The following is a 20,751-nucleotide window of genomic DNA, read 5'->3' on the forward strand; positions in this document are numbered from 1 at the left end:
CACAAGATAAACAACCACCACCTATAGTGGATGGCAGAATACAAACGACCAGCAGAGATTGTTAGCATTTCATAAGCGTTCATGAACTTGAATTAGTATAATTCACGACCCCAAGAATCGGAAGGGCAAATTTAATACAATTTTTAAATGTGTGATTAATGAAGTAAGTTTAATACAAGTTTTTAAAGTATTATTATTCTCACAAGACCAGTTTCCTAAAAGCTTACTGGCTGATTACCAATTGCTGTTGACTGAAGCTCTATAAGCCATGCAAACATAAATCATCTTGTGTATGCCCAAATGTATGAGCTAATAACTATACTAAATTTTACCGTTTGATTATAAATTCAAAAACCTAATTTTTATGAAAACCAAGGTAATACTCTAAAAAGTAAGGAGACATCTTTGGGCTAAATATTTTTATATGCAGTTAATTCACTTTTATTTATTTATTTAAAAATATTTTTATTGAACTCAGTGGGATTATACTGGTTAATAAAATTATATAGGTTTCAAGTGCACAACTCTAGAATACATCATCTGTATATTGTACTGTGTGTTCAACACCCAAAGTCTAGTCTCCTTCTGTCAATTCACTTTTAGATGACGACCTTGGATTTGACCACATGGCAGGAGGCCTTGCTGTCGGGCTGGACATCTCCCCGTTTAGTTCCTTCTACTCAACGTTGCCTCTTGGGAACTGGAGGAAGACTTGGGGGTATGTAGCCTTTGTGCGCAGCTAGTAAGTACTGAGAACCTGTAGTCAGCTGAGGACACTCACCTAAGTATGTCATCTTCCTAGCAGAAAAGCAGTACAGAAAAATTATGGTAGCTTTCTTATTAATATAAAAATTGAGCTTCTGTCATTGAGAGAATTAATTTCTATTGGTCAAATGCTATAAAAATAAGAAACGCACATTAAAAGTACGATGCAATACCACTGCATACCTACCGGCCAGCAAAGTGTTAGTAGCTGCAACTCTCAGACACTGTTTGTGACAGTGTAAATTAACACAGCCACTCTGGAAAATTACTTAGTTTTTGCCACTAAAGCAAAACATATGTATTCCAGCACTCCACTCCTAGGTGTACACCCAGCAGAAATGCATACATATGTGTACCAAAAAAACATACTAGAATAGAATGTTCACAGAACTTTCGTTTATAGTCCCAAATTCTAAACTACCAAAATTCCCATCAACAGTTGAATAAAAAATAAATGGTGGTTTACTCTCCCTGTGTAACACGAAATAGCAATGAGAGTGAAAAACCTACAACTATTCACAATAATATAATGAATCCCTCGGAAGCAATGCTGTGTGGAGACATCAGACACAAAACGACATACTGTATGCTTCCATCTATGCAAAGTTAAAAATCGGCAAAACGAATCTGTACTGTGACAGTATAGTGGTTATCCCTGTGTATGTGTGTGTGTGTGGGGGGGGGTGGTGGTGGCTAGTGACGAGGAGGAGGTGCAGTGGGTGCTTCTGGGAGGCTAGGAATGTTCTGTTTCTAGAGTTGGGATCAGGTTTCACAGATGTGCTTACTTTGTGAAAATTCATCAAACTCTCTCTTATGATTGATGCAATTTTCTAGATGCATTTATACTTTAATAGAAAGTTTCCTTTAAAAATACAATGAAGAGTTATTCAATAAATTTGTGAATCATGTTAACTATGAGGTGACTTTTATATTGGTAAAGCAATTTTAAGAGACATCTTTTAAAAAAAGAGATGAATTTAAATGATTGTGGCTGCTTTAGTGGGTCAAGCCAGCCTCAGATAGGTTTATAAAGCTAACATAGCAACCAAAATCTTCAACTAGTGAAGAATCTATTTAAAAATACACAATACTTTTTAGTAGAATTTCAACCATGGTTAAGTGGTATTTTTTTAATTTAATAAATTTTAAAATAAAAGTAATCAGTTAATGATATGGAATCTTTAAAAAAAACCTATTATTAAAGGTCCATTACCAAAATAAACAAACAACAGAATTGTCCTACATAATAGTAATTATTGAATGGACACAGAAATGCTAAATAAATAAATAAATAAATAAATAAGGCCATCGCAGGACAGACTGAAGTCTGTGTAGAAGGACAGTATAAAGGGTCCAGAGCAAATACCACACCTAGTCATGAGTATGGGGTGAAATAGTACAATATTTTAAGTACTATAAAAATGATGACGGTAATTATTTTGATGTGATACATTTCATTAATTTATTTCTTAAGATCTTTTAAGAGATTACTGGGACCACTATTCTTTTTTCTTCCTTTGAAAAATAGATTTTCTCAAACTAAGGCCATGGATATTCCTACTATATAAGCAGTTCTGTTTTAAGTTAAGTAGATTTGGACCATGTTCCGTGAAAATTGGGGGATTTGATCAAACCGCAGTTGTTTAAAGATGACAGTCATGTGAAAATGCATGCATCTTTCACATGGTAATCATTGCTTCTCTACAATTATATCTGTCCTGTTTTCCCTCCTTAAATTATTTGTTTCTTTTAGGCCCCCCTCCTTTCCCCCCTTGCCCCGCCCAATAAATCCTTTTCAAAAGGGCATTGACAAATAGGCAAATGCATAAAACCTATTTTGGTGATTCTCTGTTGCTTAAGCCCATACTCCATGCCCTCCAGGCCCAACTGAGACTCACCCTGTAGATGTAATCCAGCAAAGGGGCTCTGCGTGAGTGCTGCTCCTCCAGGGCCGCCGTGGACACCGGGCGGAGCAGGGCGCTCACCGGTAATGCCATGCACCAGTCCAAGAGGCAGAGGAGCAAGGACACAATGAACTGGAAGAGGAAACAGGCCCAGTACCTTACACTGCTGTCTTTTAAACTTCACTGAAGGCAATAACAAACAACAGAATTGTCCCTGCATAATAGTAATTATTCAATGGACACACAAAAAAGGAATAAATGAATGAGTAAGGTTTTCACGAGGGTTAACAGAGAAAGATATTATAGAGGATATCCCTGCATGTAATTCTATTTATCATTCTGTTTTACACTTTTAAAAAACAGACTCTAAGGGAAACTTAGCCAGTGTGCCACCTACCTTCTTATCTGTTTCCACTGAGGAGTACTCTGCACTTGGTAAAAGAAAAGCAATTGTGGCCACAAGGATCTGTATAAAAGAAAAATCCTCGATCAAATAGACCATAGTGATACTTTTGGAAGCCATATGGTAAGGGTCCCATGTGCCTTCCATCCCATGCTGTTGGTGGCAAAATTGGGGGTTCCAGAGAAAGAAATATTTATATCTGTAGTCATACAATTTCTATCTTCAGTCTCCACACTTGTGTAGAAAGCAAAAAATATTTTCAAAAATAGTTATGAAAATGCTCCCATTTCGTTTTTTTTATAAATGACCCAGCTCTACACTGTTTTCCTAGTGTCACAGCACTGTGTTATTTTCAAAGGTCTTCCATGGAGATGTAAATTACATGGTTGCCCCAAAACCCAATTCCATTTTGCAGCACCTTATATTCCTATGTGCACAGTTCTATTTCACTCTAGGCCACTTAAGGTAAAAAATCACTTGTGATATTTGATGTATCTCTGAGAGAACAAAGTGATCTCATTGGTGAAATTTGTCTAGGGCTGAGAAAAAATAAATCAAGATCACTCTCCCTCTAATACCACATGGAAACAAACCACATTTCCTTAAAGAGTTGCCACTGGAGCCCTAACTGGTTTAGCTCAGTGGATAGAGCATCAGCCTGCGGACTCAAGGGTCCCAGGTTCGATTCCAGTCAAGGGCATGTACCTTGGTTGCGGGCACATCCCCAGTAGGGGGTGTGCAGGAGGCAGCTGATTGATGTTTCTCTCTCATCGATGTTTCTAACTCTCTATCCCTCTCCCTGCCTCTCTGTAAAAAATCAATAAAATATATTTTATAAATAAATATATTTTTTTTAAAAAGAGTTGCCACTGGATGTTAAAGAACAGGGCATGTTTTAAAGAGTACTGCTAAACAAACTGGCAGGAATGGGTGTGCTTTACCACCAGGCCCCTACGGGGGGAGGGTACCTGCTCCTGTACAAGCAAGCATCCCCAATGCAACCAACCTCCAGGACATTACGCCTGAGACGATTCTTCCTGGTCCTCTGTCCCTCTCCTCCACCAGTTACCCTCACAGAGGGTATTAGAGCAGTAATCTCATTACAGCTGGCAATCACGCTATGGCAGAAGCACAGTCCGGGCCTTCAGTCTGGGAGAGACTCCTGGTTTTACACAGCAGTCCCCCACTTCCCCCCTGCTCCTCCCACCACACACAGAGGGCATCCTAACCAGCTGCCTACTCCTCCTTGGCACCATCCAAATTACTCTGGATGAATGAAGCCCAGGCTACAAAGGTCTCTTTGTTGTGGTCGTGTCTGCCTTTCAAACTCTCCAAGTGTAAGACTCTGCCCTGGAACACTGGTGGCTTCTCTACATAGTGCCTGAAATCACAGCCGAGGACCAGTGCAATTCAACCTTAAAACGAATGACTCGCGTGGCAATTTAATAGTCCGCTCTCTAACAATTAATTGAGTATCTACAATCAATTAAATATCAAATATAGGGTGTCCCCAAAAATGTATACACACACTTTGAATAAAGGCAGTGTTTATTGAAATAAATTTCATTTTGAAAATCAAGCTATCAGCTGTTAAAGTGTGTACACATTTTTTTTGGCGGGGGGTGGGAGGAAACCTGTATAACAAAAAGGAAATGCTTATGCTTCAGCATTACAGAGACTTACTTCTGCAATCTTCAGAGGCAGAGAGGTTTCAAACGTCTGAAGCTTTTCCCAGTAGGAAACCAGCAATTGAAGAACATCACAAGCTGCCTGAGCCACGATTTTGTTAGGAAACTAGGAAAGGAAACAAAACCCCAAACTAAATAACCTCACTTAACATGCGCATTACTACTAAAGAAGAACATAAGTTATTTCTTTTTAGCTCCTTTTAGAGATATATTTCCTTGTTTTGCTTTATTTTTTTTTCTTTTTATTGAATTTATGAGTGACACTGGTTAACAATTATAAAGGCTTCAGGTACACAATTCCACAACACATCATCTGGATACTGTATGTACTGTGTGTTCACTGCCCCAAGTCAAGTCTCCCTCTATCACCATGTATCCCCCCTTTACCCTCCTTCACTCTTCCTTACCCTCCCCACTGTTGTCTGTGTCCATGAGTATTTTTTTTTAATTTAAATTTTTTTAAAAAAATTTTTATTTTTTGCTAAAAGTATTACAAAGGGTATTACATATGTGTCCTTTTCCCCCCCCCCCGCCCTTGACAATCCCCTGCCCTCCCTTACCCCCCAGTGTCTTATGTCCATTAGTTATGCTTATATGCGCATGAGTATTTTTTTTTCAATCCCTTTACCACCACCACCCAGCCCTCCAAACCCTCACCCCAACAGCTGTCAGTGTTCTCTATCTATGAGTCTGTCTCTATTTTGCTGGTTAGTTCATTTTGTCCATTACATCTCATATGAGTGAGATTATATGCTACTCGTCTTTCTCTGACCGGCTTATTTCACTTAGCATAATGCTCTCTCAGGTCCATCCATGTTGTCACAAAGGGTACGATTTCCTTATTTTTTTTACAGCTGAGTAGTATTCCATTGTGTAAATGTATCACAGCTATTTTTATCCATTCACCTACTGATGGACAGTTGGACTTCTTCCAAATCTTGGCTATTGTAAATAAAGCTGCAATGAACACAGGAATGCATAGATTTTTTTGAATTAGTATTTCAGGTTTCTTCGGATTTTTATTTTGGTGAAAAATGTGTCCTATTACCAGATAGTTTATAAACGATCATCATTCTATAACTGCCTCTTGTCCAGACTAGTTATATTAATTTATATAACATTCTGTAGAAACAAATAGCTATCACTTAATCATTTGGAAATTAAAACCATAACTTCAAAAGGTTTTTTTATGTGATCACATAAATCCTAGTGCTGGCTAGTAGGAAATTTAAATTCAGTGCATTATTGAGTATCTGCTACTGAACCTTTTACAAGATAATCATTTTAGCGTTGAAAAATCTTCATCGACAGCTCTTTAAGATAGATGTTATCATCATTTCACACAAGGAGAAATGGAATGATCAAATGTCTTTCTATCCTAGGAAATTAAACTTAACCCACGTGAAACATAAAAAAAATATTAAAAATTTGGGACTATGAGAATAAGACTCACGAATTATGATATATTCAATTACTTTGTGTACGTTTCCTGAGTCTGCATGTGTCCAAGTTCCTCTGGCTGCTTAAATTTCTTGTGAGATGGCATGTCAAAGGGGTAGCCCCTGCAAAGACTGGTGGCTGAGGGTGCTTGAAAGGCAGGGCACCATGGCCAGAACCTTGGGCTACATTGCCACCCACACCTCATTATCTAGAGCAGAAAGCTTTGCCAATGACTCTGTGTCCCTGTCTAGGGAAACCTCGGGATAGGTAGCTTCGTTATTTCCACACCAAGGAGTTCCAAGTCACATGAAGCAGACACCGACTGACTTGGATACCACACAAACAACACAGAAAAGCTAACATTTAGCACTTCAGTGACTAATGTAGAGGATAAGGAAGACGGTGATTAATTTTAATTCTACAGAATAAACAGTTGCTGACTACCCCTTCCTGACAGGTGCAAGGTAAACCCAGGGTAAGAGCACCTGCACTCAAGGGCTCTTCATAGCCTCAACCAGCCGTCCAGGCCTCAGATGACCTGATTCTCATGGGCATCTCTCATCCCTCAAACACTCTGGCTTATTTCTGCCCTGAGCCTTTACACCTGCTCCTTGTTTGCCTGGGGCACTCATTCTCCAGATCTGCATTCGGCTGATGCTGTCATATCTTTTAGATCATAGCACAGCCACCATACCCACCCAAAGTTGCAGTCCACCCCCTCTAGCTCTTCTGTTTTATCCTGTCCCTCTGCTGTTGTTTCTTTATGGCATTAATGGCTGTGTGAGCTGATCTGTTATGTTTGTTATTTATTAAATGTAGTAGTTTTCTGGTGGAGTCTTTAGGGTTTTCTATGTACAATATCATGTCATATGCGAATAATGAGAGATCTACTTCCGCCTTTCCAATTTGGATGCCTTTATTTCTTCTTCTTGTCTGATCCCTGTGGCTAGGACTTCCAGTATTATGTTGAATAAGAGCGGTGAAAGTGGACATCCCTGTCTTGTTCCTGTTCTTAGGGGAAACGGTTTTAGTTTTTGAGTATGATATTGGCTGTAGGTTTGTCATATATGGCCTTCATTATGTTGAGATATGATCTCTCTATTCCCACTTTGCTGAGAATTTTTATTAAAAAAGGGTATTAGATTTTGTTGAATGCTTTTTTGTGTCTATTGATGTGGTCATGTGGTTTTTGACTTTCAATTTGTTTAGATAATGTATCACATTTATTTATTTGTGAATATCATACCAGCTTTGCATCCCTGGAATAAATTACACTTGGTCATGGTGTATGATCTTTTTAATATATTGCTGGATCCCATTTGCTAATACTTTGTTGAGGATTTTAGCATCTCTGTTCATCAGATATATTGGCCTACAACTTCCTTTCTTTGTAGTGGTTTTACCTGGTTTTGGAATTAGGGTAATGCTGGCCTAGTAAAATAAGCTTGGGAGTCTTCCTTCCTCTTGAATTTTTTGGAAGTTTGAGAAGGATAGGTGTTAGTCCTTCTTTGAATGTTTGGTAAAATCCACCTGTGACGGCATCTGGTCCAGGGCTTTTATTTGTTGGGAGTATTTTTATTGCTGCTTCCATTTCGCTAGTTGTAATCTGTCTATTTAGATCCCCTGATTCTTTCTGATTCAGTTTTGGAAGATTGCATGACTTTAGGAATTTATCCCTTTTGTCCAGATTGTCCAATTTGTTGGCATATAATCATTTGTTAATATTTTCCTAAAATCCCTTGTATTTCTGTGGAGTCAGTTGTTACTTCTACTCTTTCATTTCTGAGTTTATTTATTTGGGTCCTCTCTCTTTTCTTTTTCTTTCTTTCTTTTTTTTTTGATGAGTTTGATTGAAGGTTTGCCAATCTTGTTTATCTTTTAAAAGAACCAGCTCTTGCTTTTCATTGATCTTTTGTACATTTTTTAAAGACTACTTCATTCAAGCTGGAGCAAGAGGGGTTCCTTGGCTTTCCTTAGTCACCTTTTATTTTATTTCTAAAATGGAAATAATAACTGAATGTACAGGAGTGGCAGATCCACATCCATGCACTGTGCTGGGACACCTGTGACAGAGTTAAGGGCAGGTACATATTTTTCTGGTGCCTTATGTTTTTCCTCATATTTGTAGAAAATTACAAAAATTTTTGAAAATTTGTATAAATAGAAAGAAAAAAATAAAACCTCATATTCTTCTTCTCTTGTTACCAATCTCCATCTCTCTTCTATACTACATAGATATATAGATATGCACATCTGTACATCTCCTTAATTTCAAGATAATATCAAATTATTAACATCTTTTCCAGGAAAGGGGTAAAGATGGGGGGGGGTACCACATTACATTAAATATACATTTCTAGATTTAAGAAAAATTAAAATTTGAAAAACAGATCTTAGAAATGAAAAAATAAAGTATTAAAAAAATGAACTGGAATCTACACACACACAATTGATACCCAACTTTTTCCATTTTATATGTGACTATTTCTCCATGGCTTTGGGAGTCAGCGAGAGTGCCCTGCACACCACATTTGTGACAAAGCCCAGACATGAGGCCAGAGTATCTTGGGTTTGACCCTGACAAGCTCTATTATTCTCAATAAACTCATTTTCCTCATCTGTAAAGCCGAGTTGGCAATAACCCTTCACCTTATAGGATAGTTCTAAGGATTAAACACAATGACCAAGGTCAGGGTTCAGTTCCCTTCTCAGGGCACAGGGAGCACTCCTAAGTGATAATCTTGGCTTAATTAATTTTCCATTCCTCTCCACAGGGATCACCAGCAAGCGTTTTTCCAGCTCTCAAGACATAAAGGGCAATCCCAAGGGATGTCAAGGAGGGAAGGGAGAGGACAGGGTGACAGAGGGAGGTGGTCAGAGGGCACATCTAGGGAACAGGAGCATTGAGTTTGGCCAGGAAGAGTGGTGGGTGAGGAGGGTTGCCAATAAATCAGGCTGCCAAGTAAGGCAGGGGCCAGGCCAGAGGGCTGGATGCTGAGACACGGGCAGGGGAACACTGGTGTTATCCTGTGGGCTGACACACAAAAGGCGGCACAGGGCTGTCAATGGCCTGGTGATGACTGTCACAAGCGCCAGCTGCAATGGCTGTTATTATTAGAGCATCATGTGGCAGACAGCAGAGAAGGGCAGGCAAGAGCCTGCATGTGGGTGATAGACAGACAGTTCAGGATTCAGCAAGGCCAGGTTGTTGCTCTAGAGCAGTGATGGCGAACCTATGACAAGAGTGTCAGAGGTGACACGCAAACTCATTTTTTTGGCTGATTTTTCTTTGTTAAATGGCATTTAAATATATAAAATAAATATCAAAAATATAAATCTTTGTTTTACTGTGGTTGCAAATATCAAAAAATTTCTATATGTGACACGGCACCAGAGTTAAGTTAGGGTTTTTCAAAATGCTGACACGCTGAGCTCAAAAAGGTTCGCCATCACTGCTCTAGAGCAAGCATGTCAAACTCGCAGCCCGCCACGAGGCATGCGGCCCGCCGGCTGCGAGTTTGACATGCTTGCTCTAGAGCCTGGAACAAATTCTTTAACTCCTCTGTACCTCAGTTCTTCCACTGTAAAATGGGCAATTACCTAGCAATGGAGAACTTCCACAAATCCTCGGCACAGTGCCTGCCAGGGGCTGGCCACTTATTCGTTCTGGGGGTGTACTAACAGCAATGCTAAAATTCCTGCCATCATTTCTAAGCAGGAGCCAGGAAAGGACCCAGGAGAATTTGAGCTCTGGTTTAAAAAGCGGCCTCACAGTGCATATAAAAGTTGAGTTTTGTCTTTCATGCCACACAGATCAGCTCTCAGTGCTGGTTCCATCACTTAAGCATGAATGGCTGTGGGATCATGACCTGATTTCCCTGGCTTTGCTTTCCCCTGGAGTGACACAGGGATTGTGACAGCTACCTCAGTGCTGTCAGGAAGGTTAACCAAAGCACTCAGAGACTTTAGCATGAATCAGGCCCAGCACGAGTACCCAGTAAATGGCAGTTCTTCTTTTCATTAACAAAGCAAAGGTAGAAAGATGTCCCAAGAGTGCCCAAAGCCCAGCAGGACCGTGAGCACTCAAGGTCATAACCAGGACTGTTATGTCTCTCCTAGTCCCACCTATGAGGCCAGAGCACAAAATCCCACTTTATTGTCACTCCTTCCAGGTGTCCTGCTTGCCACAGGAACTGCCCAGCCACCAAGGGAACCCAATTTGCCACTGAACGTGGTCTAGAAATGCTCAGACTGGAGGACCGGTTGCAGTGGCCAGTGGGGAAGCAGCCATTGGTGGCCTCTCCTGAGAACCTCACAGAACATTCACCATGGCTCTCAGAAAAATATATATTTTTAAATTAAAAACACCGTTTTGGTGCCCTACTGGCATGGCTCAGTGGTTGGTTGCTGACCTATGAACCAGGAGGTCACAGTCTGATTCCCAGTGGGGCGCGTGCAGGAGGCAGCCGATTGATGTCTCTCTCTCATCATTGGTGTCTCGATCTCTCCCTCTCCCTTCCTTTCTGAATCAATAAAAATATATTTTTAAAAAACACCCTCTTGGGAATGGAGGGGAAAATAAAGATGGGGCTAATTCAAATGAAAACTGGTTGAAAACCTAGAATATGGCTTAATGTCAAATGTATATCATGAGTTGGTAATACCTTCAAAGTGACACCTATCACATTGATGGCCTCTTTCAGCTGAGGATGGCTTGTACACTGTGCAAGTTCTTCACATATCCAGACCCCGAGGGAGCAAATGGCAATGCATCTTTTGAGAAAGAAAAAGGAAGGAGATTTTCATGAAATTCAATGTTTTAATTTAATTCCCGGACCAAATTTTCTTGGTATTTTCAAGTGACAAAATATTTTTAATAAGTAGCAAAATTTACATTAACAAAATGTCTTCTTGAGAAAAAAAGGTAAGGTACCTTCCACAGACCATTTTTCAGGACAATAAGAAATATTGAGAATGATTAGTAGTTCAATATTTAATAAAATAAATGGTATATTTTCTTTTAATGTCACAGCCCATATATCAACCTATCTTTGTTGAAACTAATTTTAAGTACATTTTACTGCTTTGAGACATTTTTGAGGAAGATTTAAAAATGAGGATGTTAGAATATTGTTGGAAATTGAGTTTGTAATTGTTTTCCTTAAAATAAGATACACAACACCTATCACAAATAGAAGACAGATCCTATGTTTTAGTGTAAAGAATATTTGAATACAAGTTTCAAAACAAGTTTCACTGTTATTTCTCTTAAGCAATGTATTAAGACAGAATAGTTTTTGAGTCGCACAGTCCTTTACAAATTACTTTCTCAATTATAAATCAATTTTAAATGATAATTCTCATTGGAACTGATATGTTCCACTATCTTTTACAATAACCAAAAAAAGTCATATGCCTGTTATCTTTTTTCTTAATGCCGACACACACAATTAAAATATTTGCTTCCAAAACTGCTTATTTTCAGAACAAAAAGTGATTCAAACCACAACTCAGTCAGACATTGGCTGTAATATGTATCTGTTCTTTGTAATAAGAGGTCACATCCAGTGCCAATCACAATGGACATACTGCTCAGCTCTCTACCCTGAAAGTTCATTTGTATTCAATATAAATCCACAATTAAAATCAATATATTTTGAGGTCTTAAAACCACCAGTTTCATTGGATTCTCATCTCTTTAAATTAGGATAGACTAAGTGCATCAGAACAAACATATTAAAAACCCTTTGAAGATTGTGTCACCTTCTACCAAAATTCACTCAGTAAAGCAGTGCAACTCAGTTTACAAGGTGTGCCCGGCCATTTCTGTTTCTCCAACACCAGCATTATCAGGAGTTCCACACTATTTTAACTCTGGGTAGTCCTTCCTGTACAGAACTGTCTAAATCTATCTCTTCTCTTGCCTAATACCTTTGCTTATTCTCATCTAGAAACTGTACTTTGCATTCTTGGTTTGCATATAGCACTCTATATTCCTAGGTACTCTACACTTTTTTATTTTCCCCCAGATTAACCCAGACTCTGTTCAATCCACTAAAATCTATACAACTTGGAATTATATTAAAAAATTCATTTTTTACCATCTTAAGGGACTCTCTTTGTGTGCATGTGTGTATATGTTTAGGAGTGTGTGTATACAAATGGTTTTTTTTACAACTCATTAACCTATTTGTCAAAGGTAATTTGTTAAGGGCAAAGATCTCTCATTTCTAGGACCTGCATTACTCTGTAACTATTAGCTTTGCACTATAGAGAACATTTGTGACCCATAAAATGGTTTTATAATCTAAACTACTCTCGCTTGCTTTGAGTTTTAAAGCCACAGTAGCTTATAAGAGCTCTTCCATGCTATTTTCTCTCTTTGAAATTTATCATTTAACATTCCCATTTAGCATCTTCCAATTCTAATACTCTCAATTATCCCTCATGCCTAGGCTTTCCTGCCAATTAAGATTCTCTGTATCCCAAGTATGTCCTTTGTGATCCTTAATGAGTTTTATTTATCAAGACTTTTTTTTTAGCTAATGGCAATACTGCCTTCACCCTTCTGCTGTATTCCACTATACTCTCTTGTTTGCTACCACCTCATACCAGTCCAATTTATACAACAAAACTTCTAATTTTGTCTTAATTTTTCTAAATCATCACTCACAAGTATACTATATTCTTTCTTAAGTCTCCTCCATTTATTTGAAATCTCAATCATATTTCAGCCTGCATGTTTATCTACACCTACATTCCCTTAATTTAATTATCTGATTCCTTTTATACACAACTAAGAAAGACTGACCATATCATAACATTTTGATCCCATTTATGACTCTAAAGAAATCTGACTCTCTACACTCAAGAAAAGGGGTTTGAAAAGAAGGTACTGTCAACACTTGTTGAAGGGTTCAATATGGTGGGTGAGGGAAAAGGAAAAATAAAGAATTTTCTCCAAACTTCTGGATTAAAAAATGTAGTTAGACGACGGTACCATTTACTAAGATGCAGTCTGGGAGACAGTCAGAAGACTCAGTGGTTCATTACAGTGTATTAAGTTTGGATATGTTAAGACATCTAAGCTGAGATATCCAAGCAGTTTAATATATAAGCCTGAATATATCATGGGTTCCCAGTAGGGTCCAGATAAATAAATTCAGTATCATTAGCAGGTAGGTGGAATTTAAATTCTGATTAGAATGAATAAGAACATCTAGAAGGTCATGGAGAGAGAAGAATCAAGTCACTCTAACATTCAGAGGTTTAGGGAGAAGAGGGAGAAAGGGAAAGAGCAGGTGTAGTGGTGGAGAAGCAAAACCAGAAGACTGCGTTTTAAGGAACTGGCAATGCTGAGGGTAAAGATAGACTAACTTCAGAATTAGTAAGGTAAGTATGCATATTAACATTTCTAAGGTAACCTCTAAAAAAACCTGAAAGAGTATCTATGACTTCCAAAAAAACAGGTGTAATAAATAGAATGTGGGAAAATAATCTGAAAAAAAAAGAAAGAGAAAAAAGAAAAAGAAAACAAGGAAGGAAAGAAGAATGAATAGGAGGGAAGGAGGAAGAAAGAAAAAAAGGAGAGGGGGAAAAATGAAGGCAAGAGAAGGGAGAAAATGAAATACTGGGAAGGGACAATAGCAAAGTAAAAAAAAAGATGAAAGATCTATAGTTTTTGCAAAAAGAGAATTTAAAAGAGAAGAATACAAAAAGGTTAAATTTAAAAGAATAGAAATTATTATTAAAAATAGCTGGATCAATATCAGACAAGTGGTCTTTAAGATAAAAAAATTACCCTTAGAGATCAAGAGGGTCACTACATAAATATAAAAGATTTAATTCACTATAGATCTAACTCAAGTTCTTTGCACCTAATAACATAGCTTCAAATTTATATATAACAAAAATGAACAGATATACAAGGGAGATTTTAATGTATTTTTCTCAGTAAATGATCAAGTGATAAAAAAATTAAAAAGATTATGGAATATTTAAAGGACACGATTTAAAAATTAATAAAGGAGACACATCTAGAATACTATACCCAACAATTGGAGAACAGTGTATATATGCACTGTTTTTTAAGCATGTATGAGACATCTGCAAAACTGACTACATACAGGGTCATAAGGCAAATTTCAATAATTTCTTAAGACTATTATCAGGGCAGACAGCATTTCTGACCCACAATGCAATTAACTCAAGAGTAGCAAAAAATAAACAGAAATAACCATGTTTGGAAATTAAGAAATATGTTTCTAAATAAATCATAACTCAATGAAGGAATCATAGTGGAAACTGGAAAAAATTAAGTGAAGCATTTTCCTGATATAATATGTGTTATACTTTTTAGTGTGTGTAAGGGTAATGTGAAAGAATGTGTTTAGTAACATTGTGTTTACACACAAATGTGTATCATAAAAATGTAAAATTGTTTACATTTTATTCAACATTTACCTTGCACATTCACTTGGTTCCTCTGTGGCATTCTTCAGTAAAATATTTATGAGGTAATGCTAAAAAAACCAACAACACAATTAAGTAAAATAAAAACTCTGCTTAGTAGTTGTTATCCCGCAAGTTCTGACTGTTCCAGGCAGTTAGGAGCTCCTAAAGGACCCAGGAACCTGGGGGAGGAACTATGGGACTCAGGGGGAGCCCCTGGGCAACTAAGCTGGTCTAGAGAACAGAATTCCTGGACATACAACAAAAATGTAGCAAAGCCAGCGAGACTTCCAGATAGGAAATCCCTGGTTTTCTTTTACTTTAATTGGATTACATATAGCACACTCAATTAATTATTGTAATTATATACTACAGGTAGATAGATTGATTGATTCTGAGATTTAAAATGCACTTTTGTTTGCCCCAAAATCAGCGGAGGAGAGAACAAATGTTTACTTTTATTCTTTAAGGAATAATTTGGAATTTCAAATTATTAGTAGGAATTAATCAGGGCGGCAATGAAATGGAATATGTAGCTTATTTCAATTATTGTTTTAAATAAATTCATTTGATGGGCTAACGCAGCATAATTAAACCAATAAAATTATTATAAAGGATGATTCGTTACATAGTTATGACCCAGAGGCATGATAAACAGATCTAATAAAAAATACCCGAGGAACCTCTCCGTTTTAACTATAGCATTCTCTGAATCTCATACCTTTAACCTCCCTAAAACAGCCCTCTAAAAAACACAACTATTGAAACATTTACTTGACATAGCAAAACTCTCAGATAAGCAGGTCACTGTGTAATAATGGAAGAGATAGCCATTGAGCTAGAATGGCAAAGTTCTAAACTTGAGATTTAGTCAAGTGCATTATGTACCTTGACATCTTCGGTTCCTGCGATGACTTCACCAACTTCCGGCACGGACTGCAGCAGAGGGATCTCCTGGTAGACGTTGGGAAAGCAGACGAGAGAACCGAGAATGGTGAGAGCTTCTGAACGAGGGGCCTGCATACAGGAAAGGGAAACACATTTTTCTTCTTATAAGTTAGAAACTTTAGATAAGAGACAACATGTCTTACTTCTTTTATGACCATGAAAGGAAATCTTTGTAATTATTTTATCTTAGATAAAAAACATCAAACTATGCCTGGTTATTCTCCCACAGGTGAATACTTACTTAAGCAGGAGAGCTTTGCCTAAATGAAAAGCTAACTTCCACGGAATGAAAAATATCACTATACTTGGATATAAACAAGCATTGTGAACAGTGGTCTGCCGATTGACTCTCTCATGACTGCTTTCCGTTTTTGTGGGGTTTTTTTTAATCTTATGTTCTTGACAAAGCAGGGTAAATTATATCAACTTAATATTAGTTTTGCTATAAAGACAGTTAAGGAAAATTCAAAAGGAAAAGGGATTGGGCTATCAGAAGGTAGAGAAAGAGAGAAGACACCATCTACTTAATTTCCTGTTTCACCAAGAAATGCTTAGCAAAATATAGTGTCTGACATACAGTGAGGTACGAGACCACTTGTTTGTCATTACTGGAATTAGGTATACAGTGGAACCTCAGTTCTCGAACTTAACACATTGTGGACCAGTAGTTTTAGTGTTAACTTTACCCAGTGGCCAGATAAATTTCTATTGAACGAGTACAAAAAAGGTTGTACATAAATGTTAAAGGCACACTTTAAAATTAAATACCCATTGCATTTTGAAGTTATTACATGTTCTTATAAGCTAATATCTTAAAGTATGAAACTTTGTAAAACACTGTGTAATATGAAGCAAGAATTCTCGTGATCCATCCTCAACGTGTTAATTCAGTTCCAGAAGGCTGTTCAAGAATCAATCTGCTTGAAGACTGAATCATTTTTTCACATTAGAAATAATGTACTAGCAAATTGAATTACTTTGTACCAGACCCCCAAATGATTCTGTTTTAACCTTTCTTAGGTGTAAAATTATAATATTTGGCTTTAGATGTCTAATGCATTGTTTAATCTATAAGCAAACAGTACATGTCTAATGTATTGTTTAATCTATAAGAAATACTTCTTTTCTTAACTTTATCAAACCACCCCCTACTAGCCTTAAATGAATCACTTCCAGCACTCATTCTAGGGGTGTCTTTCAGGAAGCTGGCATGCAGCATCTTAGGTTTTTCACTTATCATGCCTCCAAAATGCTGTTACAGGCTAACTGCTTTTTCTTTATTCAAATCAACAACAGTTTTGGGTTTTCTTTACCTTTTCATGGCCTGTGATCAGTTTCTTTTACATCCTTAGCAATAGCACTTTTAATGGCCTGTTTATGTTTAAAGATTGTGCTAACTGTCTATTTCACTAGCAACAGAAATAAGCAAACAAAAATAAACAAAAACCTCATAAATATATTCACAGAACAATTTCCCGAGACATTAACAAGGCAATACTTAGGTCTGACAAAATAGACTTCTAAAGAAAGGCCATAAAAAGAGACAAAGAAGGTCACCACATAATTCTAAAGGGTTTGCTACAACAAGAAAATATAACCCTTGTAAATATATAGACACCCAACATAGAAGTACCTATATATGTTTTTTAAAGTCTTGGAAGACTTTAAGGAAGAGATCGATAGCAATACAGTCATAGTAAGGGACTTTAACATCCCAATGACATCACTGGATAGTTATTCCAGACAAAAATCAATAAGGAAACAGCAAACTTAAATGACACAATAGATCAGATGGATTTAATTGATATCTACAGAACATTTCATCCAAAAGTGGCATTCTTCTTAAGTGCACATGGAACATTCTTAAATGCTAGAAAAAAAAATTCTTAACAAATTTAAGACCGAAATCATATCAAGCATTTTCTCAGATCACAATGGCATCAAACTAGAAATCAACTACAATAAAAACACTCAAAAACATTCAAGCACATTGAGGCTAAATAGTATGTAAGAATGAATGGATTACCAATGAGATCAAGAAAGGTATCATAAATTTCCTGGAAACAAATGAAAATGACCATACAACAACCCAAAATCTATAAGCAATAGCAGAAGCAGTCCTAGGAGGGAAGTTCACAGCATTACAGGCTTACCTCAAGCTACAAGAAAAAGCTCAAATAAACAGTTTAATTCTATAACTAAAAGAATTAGAAAGAGAAAAACAAGAAAAGTGCAGAGTAAGTAGAAAGAAGAAAATAATAAAGATCAGAGTAGAAATAAATGATATAAAGACTAAAAAAACAAAAAAAATACAAAAGATCAATGAAACCAAGAGCTGTTTTTTTGAAAAGATAAGCAAGATTGACAAACTTTTAATCAGACTCATCAAAAAAAAAAAAAAAAAGAGAGAGAGAGAGAGAGGACCCAAATACATAAAATCAGAAATGAAATAGGCAAATAACAAGTGACATAACAGAAATACAAAGGATTGTAAGGACATAGTATGAACAACCATATGCCAACAAACTGGATGACCTGGGTGAAATGGACAAATTCCTAGATACACATAATCTTCCAAAACTAAATTGGGAAGAATGAGAAAACCTGAATAGGCAGAAGCTGTCATGAAACTGAAGCAATAATAAAAAATATCCCAGCAAACAAAAGTCCTGGACTGGATGGCTGAGCACAATTTGCAAACACTGGATGCCCACTCCAGAGCTATGCCAATGAAGTCTGTTCAGGAGGAAGTTCAGAAGTGGTGACTCACCAGGGTATCTTGCAGCTGACAGATGACAGGCAAGACATGTTAGTTATGAGGTAGTTTCAGCCTAACTCTCTTTCTAGAAAGAAGCAAGAAGTTAAGAAATTCCTTGATTTGCACCTGGTGTGTCAGGTGAGAGTGCCGAGGAGGGCTGTGAGAGGAGTGTCAGAGGACCCGGTGGTCAGGTGGGTTGGACATTATTAATAATCATGGTTGGCTTCTAAATACTGGTAGCAAGATGATTTCTGATTTGTAATCTTAGGTAAATTATCCTATATAATAAAAGCCTAATATGCTAAGTGTCCGGTCGTCCCTTCAACCAATCAAAGCATAATATGCTAATGTATGCTAAGGCCGCTCAACTGCTTGCTATGATGTGCACTGACTACCAGGGGACAGTTGTCCAGTTGCTATGACGTGCACTGACCACCAGGGGGGAGACGCTCCGACTGGTAGGTTAGCTTACTGCTGGGGTCCAGCCAATCATGACTGAGTGAGACAGGCCGGACATGCCCTGGAGCCCTCCTACTGTCCCTCCCCAGCTGGCCAACCTCTCGCGTCACTCCCCGGCCACGACTGTGTACCGGTGGGGTCCCTCGGCTTGGCCTGTGCCGTCTTGCAATCCGGGACCCCTCGGGGGATGTCAGAGAGCCAGTTTCAGCCCGATCCCGCAGGCCAGGTGAGGGACCCCACTGGTGCACAAATTCGTGCACCGGGCCTCTAGTAGATAAAAGAAAAAGGCCAGTAATCATACACTAAGGCTAATAAACAGCACTTCCAGTTGAACCACATGAGAGTTGTGCTTGCAGCAGGGTTTCACAAGACAAGGCACCCAGATTTTTTCTTCTCATGTCTGGTTTGCAGAGCAGCTTCTGTGGCCATTTCCAAAACTTCCCTCACTCATCTTCGGTCTTTGCTGAACTTTCCATGCAATTAAAAGCGCCAATGCTGTGTGCCATATCTCTGCCTTCTTCCGGGTTTACCGGCTCCTGCTTCATCTGGCTAGTTCCTGCCCTGAGTGCTCATCATTCCAAAGATCCTTCTTGTTCCCAAACAGGATGATGGGCAGCTTGGGACAGAAATGCTTGACTTTCGGAGTTCATTTTTGTGAGATGTTCTCTAAACTATCAGGATTATCAATGGAGAAGCACATCAGTATAACATCGGTGTCCAGGAAGGAGAGGGGCCTCAAGCAATCATAATCTTCCTGCCCAGCTGTGTCCCACAAAGCCAACTTTACTTGCTTTCCATCCACTTCAACATCGGCCACATAGTTCTCAAACACTGTAGGTACATACACACCTCTGGGAACTAACAGGGCCTTGCGAAAATGATGAGAAGCAAGTCTAGCCAGAGGCTCCATCACCAACAATCAAAAATTTCTTCTGGATGGCAGGCATTGCTTTCTAATGTGGTGCCAGGCCTGTGTGGCAGAAGTTCTACAAAGTGCCTTGAACATCTCAGATGAAAAGCACTCAGGCAACAGCTCCCACTGCAGCCTGGGAGACTAGGGCAGGTGGCTGAGGAGACAGGAGTGGACTAATGGGAGACCCGATGAGAACAGCAGTGGCAGGGGGAGCTCGAGCAAGCAAGGGTGGACCGTGGTAGACCAGTAAAGCTAATTTTGTTTACACCATTTGAAGAGGAAAAAATGAATCTGAAAAAGTAACAGTTATACTGAGCACAAATGTGAGAGCCCTTTAAATTTAAATATATAAGACTGTTCTCTCAAAAGACACTGAGACACTGCCTTAGTAGGTGAGGTACATGTGGAGATTACAAATAAATTCTTTTTGTAGCTCTGAATACCCATTTAGTCAGTCTACCTTCTTCTAATTTTTTAGTACAGGAATTCTGCACATTAATAGGAAAATATATATTCATTTTCTAGTTAAAATGTTAGTGTTCTAACATTTAAAAACATTTTATACTAGACTTCTAACAACTCATACAATAATGAGAAAAACTTTATTAATAATGTACACTCGCCCTGGCCAGTGCTGCTCAGCGGTTGAAGCGTCGGCCAATGCCCCGAAGGGTTGTGAGTTCGATTCCTGGTCAGGGGCATGTACCTGGGTTGCAGGTTGGATCCCCGGTTGGGGCATGTGTGGGAGGCAGCCAATCGATGTGTCTCTCTCACATCGATGTTTCTCTCTCTTTCTTTTTCTCCCTCTCCCTTTCTCCCTTCCACTCTTTCTAACAATCAACGGAAGAAATACCTTTGCGTGAGGATTAACAAAGAAAATAACAATGTACACTCAAAATTCTATCTTCATTATGGACATCTCTTTATGCTCTAACATTTTAAGAAGACAGTTCTTACTAGACTTCTAATAACCAAGAAAATAATGAAAAAAAAAACATTACTGATAATAGAAACTTAAAATT

At 38.1% G+C, this 20,751-nt stretch overlaps 1 protein-coding gene and 1 pseudogene across 3 annotated transcripts in view; both read right to left on the minus strand.

Annotated features, from left to right (window-relative positions):
* RALGAPA2 (Ral GTPase activating protein catalytic alpha subunit 2) overlaps nucleotides 1-20,751 on the minus strand; it is a 288,904-nt gene that overhangs the window by 111,698 nt on the left and 156,455 nt on the right. For all 3 annotated transcript variants that reach the window (XM_023761269.1, XM_023761268.1, XM_014463288.2), the window contains 6 exons: nucleotides 15,540-15,668; nucleotides 14,664-14,722; nucleotides 10,865-10,973; nucleotides 4,756-4,866; nucleotides 3,067-3,135; nucleotides 2,664-2,801 (listed from right to left, as the gene is read on the minus strand). In XM_023761269.1, the coding sequence (XP_023617037.1) occupies nucleotides 2,664-2,801; nucleotides 3,067-3,135; nucleotides 4,756-4,866; nucleotides 10,865-10,973; nucleotides 14,664-14,722; nucleotides 15,540-15,668 (615 nt within the window). The remainder of the gene's footprint in view (nucleotides 1-2,663; nucleotides 2,802-3,066; nucleotides 3,136-4,755; nucleotides 4,867-10,864; nucleotides 10,974-14,663; nucleotides 14,723-15,539; nucleotides 15,669-20,751) is intronic.
* On the minus strand, nucleotides 19,180-19,763 carry LOC106698626 (annotated as a pseudogene).

The sequence above is a fragment of the Myotis lucifugus genome, unplaced genomic scaffold, assembly GCF_000147115.1.
Source record: "Myotis lucifugus unplaced genomic scaffold, Myoluc2.0 scaffold_205, whole genome shotgun sequence".
In the NCBI taxonomy this organism is placed as follows: Eukaryota; Metazoa; Chordata; class Mammalia; order Chiroptera; family Vespertilionidae; genus Myotis; species Myotis lucifugus.